At 26.4% G+C, this 16,285-nt stretch overlaps 1 protein-coding gene across 1 annotated transcript in view; it reads right to left on the bottom strand.

Moving 5' to 3' along the window:
- LOC114129312 (fasciclin-1) overlaps nt 1–13,181 on the bottom strand; it is a 63,595-nt gene extending 50,414 nt beyond the window's left edge. Inside the window, exon 1 of the mRNA XM_027994009.2 lies at nt 12,853–13,181. Within this exon, the coding sequence (XP_027849810.2) occupies nt 12,853–12,987 (135 nt within the window). The 5' untranslated portion in view covers nt 12,988–13,181. The remainder of the gene's footprint in view (nt 1–12,852) is intronic.
- Between the last annotated feature and the right edge of the window lie 3,104 nt (nt 13,182–16,285).

The following is a 16,285-nucleotide window of genomic DNA, read 5'->3' on the forward strand; positions in this document are numbered from 1 at the left end:
AAACAGTTTATATCTTTCATTTGGTATAAAAGCTACAATTTAAAACAAATTTATTTGATTACTTATAATGATTCAAGATACCTAGAGATACTTAATTATTTTAAATTATTCTGTTGTTATGTAATTCATATTTCATATCACCATTTTTTCTGAACTATAAATTTAATCCTGAATTCTGAACTTTTAATTATACTTTTGACTTTATTTTCAAACACCCAATTAGGTTTTTTTCATTTAAGAAGTTTCCTTAATCCTCTAGCATTATCAATTTCTTTTTTCAAATGAAAATTGTACTTTTTTCTATACCTACATTTTTAACAGATTATTTTTTTTAATATAGATGTATATATTTATAAATCAGAATTCAAACGAGAAATCTATGAGTTATTTATCTTTGTGAATTATGGATAAAAGATCCATAATAATTGGTTTAAAGATTTAAGATATTGAGGCTAGCGAATATTTTGTAAAAGGGAGATTATAATGATCTAAATATTATTAATTACTAATTATTATTATCATTATTCTAGTCTTTCAAATTTTGAATAAGATTTATCAAAAAGTTTAAAAAGAAAATATTTATTTAATAATTAATAACAAAAAATATTGATTCCCATATTAAAAAAGAATTTGTGTCATCAAAAGACACTATATAAATTATATAGACATTTAAACAATTGAAAATAAGGTTCATAACTATGAAGTGTACATGGAAACTCCAAATATCATATTATAATAAATTAGTTATTAGAAAGAAAAAAATAGCGGCGACCATGCTTTGGTATTTATATATTTATTAAATTTAATACTCAATATCTTTTAAAGGGTGAATATTATTTGTTTCAATTGAACTTTTTTTTCTAATTAATTAATCTAAAAAACCAATCACAGATTAATTTTCTTAAACCTATTATTAATCAACACTAAAAATAGTTTGACATTTTCTCTTTATAAGTAATTCTAACTCGGGTATAAGACATTTTTCAATGTTAATAACTATATGACATAATGAATCCTCAAATAAACATAGTTTATTTCATGTAAATATAATAAAGTTTAAGTAGATTATGATTTTGTATTTTTTTTAGCCTCTGATAGTTGAAATTTATTTCTTCATCATTTACAAAATCACACGGGCATACACAAACACAGTTCATACATAACATTATTTCATAACATGAAAAGAGTTTGAGGATCGGGGTCTCCAGTAATATCCATTGTTTTCTATGAATGTGAATTGAGTTGCCGTCACTTTATCAGCAGGGCCGCTCACGGAAGAGCGATACTATTATTATAGATGTGAACGAACCATTTCCTGTGTGACACAGGTCGTAAAACAACTTCAATTCCAAATAATGTTCAATATTATGTCGAAGAATAACTACAGAGTTACGATATTGTAACACACACTATTGTCAAAATAATATATAATATTATACAGTGAATGCCTTGTCATAAATAGGTAGTCTATTTCTAAACTTCTAAAACAGAATTACAATCTATTGTTTAACATGAATGTATATAGATATAATAATCTAATTATAGTTAATGTAAAACTTTAAAATATATACTAACGACACCTTCCTATTTTATAATTGGATGTATAGTTAAAAAAAAAAAATAGATATTTCAGCGCAATATCACATAAAAATGTTTGTCAATTAGTTCTATAATATTTAAATTTTGATTTTTTTTTTTTTTAATACATAATTTGTAGATATTTATATTTGCTTCTACATACATCTTATTATTTTAGTATAAGTATATAACCTATAGGCTAATATAACTATAATAATTAAGAAACATAAGTCCCAGTTTTAGTTTTTTTAATAAAATTATGGATATGGTAATAAATATGTGTGCGGTACCTTAGTAGTTAGTACCAATATCATATGTAATCTATATGAAATATAGGAACACTTAAAAAAATTACTTTATCGCATAATACTAATATTTCTTAATTCTTACATCATAGCGTAAAAATTTCTGCGCATTTTCTAAAAAATATATAGATACGTGTCGTACCTATAGATTATAATTATATAACATACACAGTACATTATAATATTTTTATCTGCATAAGGATTGCACAAAATAAAAACTTTTTTCTATAAGATATTTTTAGAACTTAAAAATATGGTAGCACAAAATATGAAGGTGTGGTGTGGTAGATAATACAAAAAAAATCTCCATGTAGGTAGTAATTATAACGAGACTAAAAAATAATAAATTTACATAAGACATAAACAAAAAATACAATAATTATGTAAATATAGTAGTAATGTATAAAATGTATTATAGATACAGTAAATACGAGTACATTTTACACAATACAATACTCGGTAGAGTACCCACTTAAATTAAGACCGAGTAAAATAAGGAAAATGTTACATTGCTTTGTATAAATATATTTTTACGATATTCTAGTAATTAAAAAGTCTTACATCAAACTATTGATATAACTAATACTAACTAATGTATAGTATAGATAATGAAACTAAATAATTTTTCTTTAAAACACAAGATAAAATATTCATATAATACATACAAATAGCCAATAGTGCCTGTTTTATTTAAAAAAAATTTATGGCGTTTTACAACGATTTATAATAACTATTTACAAATTGTTGTAAATTAGTTAGTATAATATCCTAGTAAATGTAAATATTATTCAATTATATTAATTTATTTAAAGTTTGAGTAAATAAATTAGAACAATTTTTTATTGTGCTTTATTAACAATCAACGTTTTTAGTATCTAAGACTTAAGTAACGTTTTTATTTTTATTATTATTTTTCTTTAAGTATATAAAATATATGTCAACTTAATAGTACCTACCTATGCATAATCTTTTACTCGATGAAAAATTAAAAATAGGTCATTTTTTTAAGTCTTCGGGAAATAGCTGACTTTTACAACAGTTTTAGAATTTTAAGGGTATTAACATGCAATGCCCAACTAAAGGGTTCCATTTAGTAGTCTTCTTTTTTAACCTTGGATTTTGTGTCTAATTCCATGGAAAATAATATAGTATCGAATACCACTATATCAAATTTCCAACATCAATCATTTTTAAGAAATATCTTATACATAAAAAATAACTAATATTACATATATCCATAAATCATAATATATTATGAAAACACTTAAAATAATTTTATAGAAATCGAAATTAATTCCAAAATACACTTTCATATTTCTTTTGGAATTAAAAAAAAAATGAGAAAATATTATTAAAAGGATTAGGGAACCATAATAAATAATATAGAGATAAACCCTATGAAACTTTTCTGTTACTGGTCTAGTATTATGGTCAGGATATTTGATTATGGTGAAAAACCTCATAAAGCAGTAATATTTAATGTTAAATAATAATAATATTAATAATGTTGTTGAAAAATTAGTTAATATTATTTATTATAGAGAAAATCATCGTCTATAGTTATTAAAATATGTCTCAACAATAACATATTATACCAACTAACATTTCAAATACAAACGATATATTTCAAAGTAATGTAGTTTCGTTGTATTGCCATAGACACGTCATACAGTAAAAAGACTAATGACAATAGATAGACTAAAACAAATATTTCATTTAATAATACAATAAAATAACACATATTATATGAAAAAGAAATTGCAGTTGAAAACTGTAAAAATCAAGGATTGAAACCAAAGTCTCGTTCATCGAAATTCTTTTTAAAAAAACATCAGAGATTTGAGAATATTAAATTAAATTAAAGAGAATCTACACATGAAATTATATTACTAAAAATGGTCCCAGTTTCAATAATAAACCTTTATTTGGATCTACAGGTCATGATAAATTTGTATTAAGTAATACATTTCCTGACATTTTCTGCGAACTTGTTATTATCTGTATTAGCTGTTGCTGCGACAGAAAGTAAACACGAACATTAATTTTTATCCATCACAACATACAAAACTACTAAAACTGTATTAGAAATTACTGTTGACAGAACCACTATAAAGTCATCTAAATAAGAAATACAATTTATTTGTTGCCTCCCTATTTCATAAATCGAACAAAACATTTAATTAGAGATATTATTTTGTTTAATAAAGAGTATACAGTTTCAATGTGTAAAATTTACTTGATTTTTTTTTTAATTTAAATTTTTTACCAACAAAATTGCCTTTATTTCAACGGGTTGATCATCGATGTAAAATAATTTATGTTTTGATCTGGAGAGAAAATCTGAAGTAACTATAATTTTATTTTCCATCATTGATGGGAAAGTTAATTTATAATTAGAAACATGTATTTTGTCTTTAACAAATTTACGTTTATCTATAAATTATAACCATGAAATAGAAGTAATACTCAAAACAAATAATCATATAATTGTCGAACTCTTATTTTGTACAATTTGAACATTTGAAAACTTTTTTCTTGTTATAATCTTTTATACCAAAATAAATAATGAGTACACATCAATCACGAGAAATTTGGTTTTTGATTTAATGCAGTTACCTTAGGTTTTTACTTATAAAACAAAATTTTAATTTAAAATAATTTATTAACCTATTGAATAAAGATGAAATTGATTGACTCAGAAAGAAATGAATGTTGAATTTTATAGTTAGGTAAAAATAATTTTCAAAACAATAACAAATTACAAACTATATTTCTATTTTTTTTTTAAGTCGAAACTTTGAATTAGGCATGCTCAGTTGAGCATCCCTTATAGGAAAACATTTATTCAGGGCTTAACTAACCTAACCTAAGTTTTAAGTTAAAAATTATATTTTTGTGGGTACCAATTTTAAAAGAAAATTTAGAACATTTGACTTTTGGGGTGGCAGGCTAACGGACCTATGCAAAAACGCGAGTTTATAGGGGAAAAAAATAATCGAAAATCCTCTTCTTAACGTAATAATATTGAAGGGTGGAAATGGCCACATTTTTTATTTCATGTAGCGCACGATAAAAAAATAAACACAGTTGTTGAAAAAAAACAAATAAACAATAATAAACATAAAACAAAAAAAAACCGGAGGGATATTAAAACCGGAGCTCGTGTCAGCGCCGTATTGCTTGGTTGCGTTTTATTTTATTTTTATTGTAGACTCTATGTCGGGGTTTTTGTCGTAATGTGGGGAACATATATATAATAATAATATAATATACTGATTTTATACTATAATATACACGTGTATCAACGATCAGGCACCCAGGCGCGCGCGCATGATTAAAATCTACGACTCCCACACCCACAACACGCCGCGACTTTGTCGATTGATCGTAACACACATACGCTCAGTACTCGGTAGCAATATACACTTTCAGTAGCTCTATATACAGAGCGATTCACAAAAAATTCTCACCTATCTTTTCATTCTTTCGTTATTAATCATAAATTTGTAAAAATTCCTATGTATACCTGAAAATGTTGACGTTTCAACATTTTATTTAATATTTTTATTAACATTGTGATTTTTAATAATATTTTATTACACTGAAAGCATTTGCCAGCTGCACAAGCTCGTGACCCACGGTCCACATGTTAATATAACTGGTACTATGGTATTAAATAACTCATATTTTTTTAGAAAACTAGAAAAAATATTAAAAATGATGAAAATAATGACAATAAAATGTTAAAACTTTAAAATTTTCAGAAAATAAACTTCAAAAAATGGCATCCTCAATTTTTAGGAAAATAATTAAATAAAAAATTATTTTTTTAAACTTTTTTACCAATATATTAAATTTAATTAAAATATGAAATAATTTGTGCCTTATATAAAAAAAAAAAAAACACAAAGTTATGATATCTCAATTATTTTAGAAGATATCGAAATGGACAAATCTTCAGGGGACACCCTGTACTTAAAAATGCTTAAAGATCATATTTTCAAGCATACTCAAAACTAATGTTTGAGTTTCATTTGAATACAATATCACCTGTTATCAAAATAAATTATATTCTTAAAAATTTACAGAAAATAAAAGATGTTTTGGTTTGAAAAAAAAAGGAATAATTGCTTATTTCTTTCTTTGTGGAAGTGCATGCCTATTTCTTAAATAGCTTTTTAAATCTATGTATCAGAAAACATAGTCTGAAATATCATTCATTGAAATAATATGATGCAGAATAACCCTGAATATTAATAATACTACGTACTAAAAATTGTACTGTATAGATCATATTAATGCAAGTTGTCCCAGTAATGAAAATAATTACTTGCGCACGCGTTATATGAGTAGCGATGCACTTGTTGTTCGTGCTCCTAAAATAAAATGTTTAAGAGGATGCAACGAGTGCAAGGTGTGGGTGTGCGGCACACAAATGCGGCCACGGCCGTTATCATAGCACAATAATAATAAAAAATATTATGTAATTTGTATAATATGCGTAATATTATACCAACCCGTAAATGAGGCGAAAACGCTTAGTAAATGCTTATAGTACGACTGAAAAATAGTAAAAACATAAGCGATATTCGGTCGAATTATAACGCTCGTATACGCTCATTCAATATTTAAATTCAATTAGAAAACTTAATGATATGTAAAGAAAAATGAAAAACATCATAGTAGGTTGTTCCTTAAAATATGTCTGTATTGTAAATACTTTAAACCCCAATTTCTATCAACTTATAGTATTGTACGATATTATCTGCAAAAAAACTAAATTATCGGGGTTGGCGAATAATTCTTACGCGTCGCCGACAACTACGAGAACGATTTAACGTCTCGGGAGAGGAAATATCAGTCACGGTTGATGAGCGGACAGACTCGAAAACGCCTGCTCGACACTGCCGAGGAACGCTCCTTTTCCGCAATTGTAAACGTCTGGCCAACGATATCCGATCGGAGGATTTAAACGTTACGAGCGTGTGTGTGAGACATAATATAATAATACCGTTTGCGAAAGTAGTCTGATACTCCGATCAAATAGGGTGTCGTGGCCCATAAGTACTTAAATCTGTTGCAGACCAACGAGGTATTATATGCATGTTTTATACATTTATAATCGCGTATGATAATATATTGTTCGTAACGTTAAAATACCTGAGAATCATTTTCCCGTTTGTATCCCTAACGCATGAGTCTGTACGTGAATTCAGTGTAACATATCAATTTCAGCATAAGATTGGACTTAGAATAGTATGCAACAATGAATATAGAAATGATTGTTATACCGGGAGTGTAAATCATAGAACATAATCATTTTTGTCATCGTCATCGTCCGGTTACAATATTAGATACATTGCGCACAGAGGGGCTGTTCTCTAGGGATTTTCGTGTTCGTATAATATGTACTAGTATTGTATAGAATTGGAAGTTTGACTTTTTTCCTCGCCAAACGACCATCCACCAATACTATATAATATTATACACGATATGTATAATACTCTGTACCTATTCACTTTCTGTCTTAACTTTAAATTTTACATATTATCATGTAAACAAACGAGAACACACTTATTAAAAATTAATATTCAAACTTATGAAATATTACACGGAACGACAAAATACATTTTTTTATCTAGTTAAGCTAAACATATACCGTTATTGTGTATAATATGCATATTATTATACATTTAGCTCTTTGATTTATTAGTATTGTATGTAATATATATTTTTTTAAAGTCTATAAACTATAAAGCAAGTTATATATTATGTATAGGTAGTGTTTATACATTATGTGTATAACTTCTTATAGATATACCCTTACCCTATATGTCAATTAATTTTTTAGAATTTCAAAAGTTTTACCGAGTTATAAACGCGTTATGATTACAAATCTATGTGTAAGATATATCCAATATGTAATATAAATGTCCTCCGCCAGTATTAAACTAAAACTAAATATTATTGGAGACGCTTGCAGTATACTATTTAGTTATAAACTCTTGTTAGTCAATTCCATGCTTCATTGCATTCGATTCCATTATAAAATAATCGAACGATTTTTTTGTTAATAAAAATTAATTAAATTCATGCCACCTCAATTTTTAATTAATTATTATTCAAATTTCAAATCATGTTAAATGTTAGTTGAAATCTAGCTGGTTTAACTTACTATAGTTGAACTTTATAATAGAAATTAAATATTTATATAATAATTAATTGATTGAATATTTTTACATCACAAATTAAAAACGTATACCTAATTTTAATAATATTTTTAATATTAGTTCTATATATATTATATAATCTTTAAATTAATAGTTAAATATTTTTACTAAAAAATTTAAAAATGTAATTCCAAAAGCGTTTGCTATAATTAATAATATATTTTAAGCACTTCACAGCCAATAGCCTAGTTCTGAAGTAGGTAGCTAAACTACATACTTATTTTAATTTTCTTTAGGCGACCAAAAAAGTAGGTAGATATACGATAAATAAAAATTAGGTGAAAAGTATCGACTTATAATTAAAATAAAATAACGCAAGAATACAAGATGTAAGTTGAAATAATTGTGTTTGTTTTTTATGATATCATCATTTCCTATATAAACAGCAATAAAAAGAATGTGATTAAAAAGTGAAAAAAATCATACTAGATAATATCTATACTCCATCGACCTTGATATAACTATCAACTCGGATTCGTTCCACTGTCATTCACCCACGTATATAATTATTATCGTTAATATTATGATTACTTTCAAGTTTTCTTTTTTTGACATACATTTTGGACAAAATCCAACTATTCTATATATATAATATATTCAGCTAGGCGTGTTTATACTTTTATAGTATGTAAACAAAACCTGACTTTGGACTAGAAATAAACGTAATTTTTTTTAGTTCCCGGAGTACCCGTAGTACCTTATATACTTATATTTAGGAACACATATTTTTATTATAAATATTAAATTTATAACAATATCTGTAACAAAAAGGTAAATACGAAGTCTAGTCACTCATCAACTAGTCAGTATATGTCATGTGAGTAAATTGTATTTGTATATCCTTAATCTAATATTTCTTAGTAACATATAAATATATGAATCATATAAATCATAATTCATGATATGAAATTTATGTATACTGTATACATTATACACATATGGCAATTTAAATAATTATAAATATAAGCTTTTTATTTTACTTTATTTACTTCACACTATTATGTTATATACGTTTATATTATATCATGATAACCGAGTATGATACAAAAATTAAATAATAGAAAAAAATTGTATAGCTAAAAACTATAAGCTTTGTATTGTTTTCCAGTGTATTGGATTTACATAAAATAAAGTCTAGGAAAATAAGGTCACAGCTGCCATTAAACAAAATTTTTTCAATACTCAAGATTACAATAATTGCTATAATATTATTAATAATATTTTAAATTTTATGTTTTTTATTATATATCATTCAAAAAAAAAAAATTCATAAATAATCTGATTAGCTACCTACGAAAAATAAAAATCATTTGAACATATATTTTTTTCTAAAATATAATATAAGATTAGGTAAAGAAAAACAATACCATTTTTACTTTTAGCTTACAGATTTTTTAAACAATAATTACTAAGTTAGTATAATAATAATCAGTAACCACATAGATACAATACTAATTTTTGAGGAAGCTAAAACAATAAATAATTTTATCTTATTATTTATTATATCACCGTGCATTTATATTTATTCTAACTCAAATTCAAAAATGTGCTATTTTTATTATGATTTACGACTTATTAGGTTTATTTTCAATTAGAAAATTATGCATAAAATTTGCACGACATCTACATTACGCACGCAACTATAATTTATCATATTGTTATTTACATATTAATATTATATTTAAAAAATATCTTTTCAAAGTATTCAATTATATTTTTCATATCAATAATAGATTTTAGTTTTTATTAAAAATATTGATATTTATATACTAGGATTAAATCATTCATGTGAATTTCAATAAATATTCGTGTATTATATAAAAACTAAAATTAAGAAAATATTAAATTCCATAAAACTTGACTTTAAAGCATAATATAAGAAAACAATTAAATAACCATTATAATACATACCATACATTATCATTTATAATAGTATTCTAAATGTTCGTACACCTTAATATTACATTAACTAGGTACCTATTCAATAATTTATGTATGTTAATATTACAAGTATTGATTTTAAAAATTAAATTTATAACCAATAGACCATTAGGCTTATTAGTTTAGATACAAAAAGCAAGGTAATCATTCCCGATTATTATTTTCCAATAAATTCCTAATAAGTATATAATATATCTATTGTTACTAAATAATCATATAAGCTTTATTAATAATAATAAAAAAAATATATAAAATATATTTTTAAAACCTTTTAAGATAATAATATTAACGACAATAACTTTTTTATACTATTATTTACAGCTGAAAGTAGGTTTAACATACCGAATAGTGAAGGAATCTTAGAGAGTAAAATGTACACAACATTTAACATTATTCAAAAAATATACCAATGAATACACGTATTATTGAAAAACATTAGTGAACGAGTAGTAAAATATCATTAAGTATACAGTATACTATTTTGTGTCATTTCCGCAGTCAACAGCAGTAATTTTACATCGCGTGATGTGTTACACCAAATGTATCTAATACAAATTCATGATTTCCTGAGTTGATAAATTAGTTAAATTGGATGCAGTATAGTTTTGATACTTTTTAGTTGGAGCCTAACATAACAATAAATAAACCTATGGTTTTTCACAATGTCACTAAAATATATTTTTTAAATCAAGTAAAAAATTTAAAAGTATTAGTGTCAATGTAATAATTTAAGTTAACTACCTAATCGATCATGAATTTAATAAGAAAAAATGTTTAAAGAGAAAAAAGTCAAAAATCCAAAACTACCATTATATAAATTAGAATTTTTTAAAGTACAAGTATATATGACAATATACCTACTGGTTGAAAAATAAGTATTGTTCCATCAGTAGGTATCAATATCAACATACAAATACTCAATAGATTATAGAATATAGATATTAGATACATAAATACATAATAATTTAAGAATTTTTAATAACAATATACAGTATTTTTATTGTTTTTTAATGGTAAAAAATTTTTAAAAACTAGATAGATACCTTCAAATTTTCTAAGCTATCAAATTAATTAAAAATTATTTATTAACCATTTATTTATCGAATAACAATTCATTAGTTAATTATTGTAAAATAAAGTGTTATTCTTTTTTTAAATATTTTATTATTTATAAATAATTCAGTATTCACCTAGTTAAATTTTTCAATTTGTATAAAATTAGTTTAGGAATGATATTATAATCCTTACAACCTAAATTAAAAATCTTTAAAGTACAACAATAAGTCTTATTTTAACATAACAATCCATGTAAGTAGGTAGTAACTATATAAATAGGTACTTACTAATGTAATTAGAAATTAGAAATTATTGAATAAAAGGAAATGCATTCATTAATAATTTATATTAATTAATAATATAATGATACTCGCTTATTGATATAATTCAGTTATTTCAGATTATCAGTGTTACTTATCAATTACATCCCCGTGTGCGCTCGTAAGAACTAACTAGCAATCAATACAGTTTCATGGTCAAGGACTTCACCAAATATTTATGGAAGTATTCCAAGAAATTCTAAATAACTCACAAGACCACAAATATTTTGCTACTTTTTATTTAAAGAGTTAATTCGAAGTTGTATTAAAGTGGTTGGTAGACATTAACTACCGTATAAAATAAATTCAAGCTTGCAATTTTCTAATCATAAAACCTAACTAATCAAAATTGTATTATTAATAGAATAATACCTAAGACACATCCCATATTTTTTAACCTAAAACCTTTATAGAAGTGATGAGTAGTAAAAGCAATGAACAAACTTTGATTTTTTAGAACTACTTCCTGTAAGAGTAAAATCATGTGGATTGCGATAGTTTTCAACGGAAAATTTGAGTCGTGATCTTAAAAAGATTGAAAACCTTTGGCCATTAGGGCACTCGATTTCTTTCAGTTAGTTTTAAAAATGACAAAACGACAACATTTAGTTAAAACACGATTATTCGTTCAGCGTTTAGCTTATATAGAAATTAATTAATTACGTTTTCAGACTACTATCTATAGCCAGGGTGTAAAAATAGTTTGAATATTATATGCTCGATAATTACGTGAAAATTTACTGCCTATAGACAGGAGAGAGAAGGATAACGAAACTGCTGAAAAGTGTTAGATATATGTGTTAGTGTGGTAGATGTATGTGCACTTCATTTTCAAGTCAGTTAAAACTTTATTACCCAACTATAAATTCGGCTTTGAAAGTTTTTAATAATTGGATCGGCTTGTTTAAGTGTATAATATTGTATACTAAGTAGGCATATGCCTACGTTCTCGCCATAAAAGGGTACTTATCATATCAATATACGCGTATAAATCGCTTTTTAAATGGTTTTTCATATTTTGTGACGTTACTTAGGCCGATTCGTCTTTAAATTTTCCCGGCAGGCCAGAACACATACCCGCTTCTAATCTTAATTTATACAGTAAAAATATAAAACACCTAATCGCTGGAAAAATCTTGACCAATATGCAGCAATATTATTATAAGATATAACAGTAATAAGTAAAAAAAAGTAAGAAACAAGGTATAAAACGTCTTTTTAGTCACTATCTTGATATAATATATTATAATTTATAATAATAGTAACTATTAATATCGTTGATTATGTTGTATACATACATGTAGCTATGTATGTGCGTGTTAGTGTGACAGACAATAAAACGGTTGGGGCTTTAACTGCTTTGAGAGTTAAATTTACGATGTAATACAGGTATTATTGCTAATCAGGTAAGTAGGTACTCACTTGGGACAAATTGTACTCAGTAGCCAAGTATTTCATCAACGACGAACACTGGGAGGGGCGGTACAAAACCTGAACGACTGCGACGATCAGAAACAGTCCGATAACGAATCTTCGGCGTGGTGGCTGCGACGACATGACGCGGCGGCGACAGATACACACAACACGATCCTGATTTTCAGCAGGCTACCGACTATAGTAGAATGTTATATTGTATTAGTCGTCGTCGAACTTGTTACGAAACTGCGAAACGCGGAAACGCCGGCGACACGCAGCTAAAAAAGTACCTACACGGTTGTCGGCGACGGTGGCAAGTCGACGACTAAACGTACGAAAGGTCTAGCGCGCACCGCTTCGCAAACCGCGGACGGCCGGCCGGCCGGCCCCCGGATCGCACACACGCTACCGCCGCGCACGTCCCTGCCTCCCCCCGCCGACAAGACAGCAGCTGACGTCCCGGGTAGGTGCGTGGTCGACGAGGTTGTGGTCGTCCGTAACCGCTTACCGTGGTTCCGCGGGATAATTGGACGCGTACCAACATATACCTATATACTTATAATGTAATGAGCGGTTGCAGAACGGGGGGAAGGACTTCCCCACGTGGTGTCCGTTAGTTTTTCGCCGGCAGTCCAACGACATGGCAAAACGCCGAGCGGTCGATGGTAATAATAATAATAAATAATATTGTAAATCGGTTTTAGTGTTTCAAACTTTAAAGGTACCCGATTATGTGTGATGTTTAAGTGCGAGTAATGACGTGAAGTTAGTCTCTTTAACTTGTTTAGTTGGACGGTTTTATTGTGTATACACCGTCAGAAATGTATTTCGTCCACTGCCACTTGTAGCTAAATAAGCGAAGTATACCGTTGTACAATACAATATTATTTACTATGGTATACGCCTTTCTCGTCCCCTAGGCAAACGGCTTTTGAGCAATTCACTTTTGACTACGTTATTATAGAACTCGTAATCACGGCAACCTAGGCACACTGCCAGAACAGCTTAATAGACAAAAAAATCGATTTAATTTTATTTTAATAAACGCTATTGAATAATAATAGGTACATATAATATACTATGATACATAACATGGTCAATGGTCAATGGTCATACTGCATTGCAGAACTATTTAGAACTACTTATAGAGTAGATATACTAGAATATTCATCTTCTTACCACACTACCTACTGCAAAAGTATGAAAAAAAAAGTAGGAGGTAAGTACAGAGAAATAGGTTGAAATAGTAAACGATATAATAACATAATGAATCAATTATTGTTGTCGTGACAAAATACGTCATACGACAGCAGTGCATTTATATTTTTAATGCAGTATTTCCATAATATTTAACCTTCAAATTCGCACTTTAATAAATTCACCCATTTCAAAACTATGACTATTTACACAATTATTCTTAATACCGTATGGATTCGTTAAAATGAAAAAACACCATGAATGTATACAATGATGAATGACTATATACATAACCAATGTTCGGTAGACACGCACTTACATAATATGTATATTATGTACTATACTTATACTAATATAAGTTTATAAATAGTTTACTTTATACGCATATTGTTATGAAAACATATCACTTGTCATGCGTGTTTTTTTTATTTTTAATAGGAAATTCTAATCTAGGTACTTAAACTTATTTACAGTAGCCAGTAGGTATATAATATGTAAATTGTGATAGCTGATGCCTATTGCCTACATTATAATAATATATACGATGGTGATATTTAAATTAAATTTTATTTTTAAATTGATTAACATAAACTATTATTATGATTAATATCATAATAATTAAATTGTTAAGTGTAATCTATAGTAAATTTATCCATGATAAAACAAAATCAAAAATTGTATCAAAATTCCCGAGGAAATTGATCTAAATATTCTAATTTAAAGAGTAAAAAGTCTATAATAGTAACAGATTATGATAATTCTAACTGTAAATCAGTGGTTTTTAACCTTTTTTCGAATGATGGAACACTTAAAATTTTACGAGTATTTCGCGGAACAGAGCAGTAAAATAAAACAGTAATTATATTAATTTTTTAATTGTTTAATATATTAAACAATAAATGTATAGTATAAAACAGTTTGCAAATATGTTAGTAAAACGTCTAACTTTTATCATTGTGTTTTGTTTTAAAAGTCAAAATGTTAAGAGAATGAAACTAGAAATACTAAATAGAAATTTTTTACTGATTTTAAAATTTTGTCGGAACACTTTTAATAAGTCCACGGAACACCGGTTAAGAACCACTGTTGTAAATTATACTTACCTAAGTACATTACAATATTTCAAATAAATAATAAACACCATTCTAGTGTTACAATATTCCTCGTAATAATGTTAACATTGTTAACTATAATTTCTTATTTAATATGCCATTCTATACTAATTAATATTTGTAATCATGATTTAATTAGATTATAGATTATTACAAGTATAAAAAAAAATCATTTCTTCCTTTTAAAACAAAATCTAAGGCTAATTGTGCATTAATTTGTATAGATTGTGTATAGATTGTGATATACTCGTAAAATTAAAAAAAAAAAATTTAAAAAATCTAGTTAAAACTATATTAATACGTTTTTTTTTTTTAATTAAATATTTTATTTTTATTTAGTTTTGAGTAAAGAAAATATAGATTTTACTATGATTAATAAATTTTCTATAGGAAATAATTGTATGACAAATTAAAAATAAAAATGTTCTAGAAATTTGTAAGAGTAGGTAATACTAATTTATATCAAATTACCTTATCAGTTATCTTTGCTGCAATTTTAATTTTTAGGCATGGGTAGATAGGCCTACCGGGAAACCGGGCATTTCCCTATGGGCTCTCTTTTCGTATTTCGGCAATGGGACCCTGTAATATTATGCAATTACAATATAAATTTGAAATTTGAAATAAATAACAAATATATACCTAATATAATCTTATATGATATAAGAACTATTTCAAAATTGAAATGTTATTTTAAGATTTTACACGCTAACGCGAGTTATATGTAAGTTCGTATATTTTTTTGTACAAATGAAATCCAGATGATATTAATAGTAGTAAATGAATAGGCGTTCATTAAATATTCACCTATCACTTCGGCAGTCGTTGAAAAGAGCATCTCTATCAACAAAAATTTAATGGTGGATACCTAACAGAAGGTCCTTTTTATTCTAAAATCTAAACAATCGCAGGTGATTCAGTGTATAACAGTTCAGCATACAGCTAAATTAATATATGATCCAAATATATCAAAATAGTTTAAAAAATATATAAGGAAGTAATTGTTTTATCGGATTAAAAGAACTCCAAGTTGAAATTTGGACTTAATTTACTACTTAAATTACTACACTGTCTACAGTTCTATACTATCGCAGTTGTATCACTTGAGACTTGAACGATTAATACTCACT

The sequence above is a fragment of the Aphis gossypii genome, chromosome 1, assembly GCF_020184175.1.
Source record: "Aphis gossypii isolate Hap1 chromosome 1, ASM2018417v2, whole genome shotgun sequence".
NCBI lineage: Eukaryota > Metazoa > Arthropoda > Insecta > Hemiptera > Aphididae > Aphis > Aphis gossypii.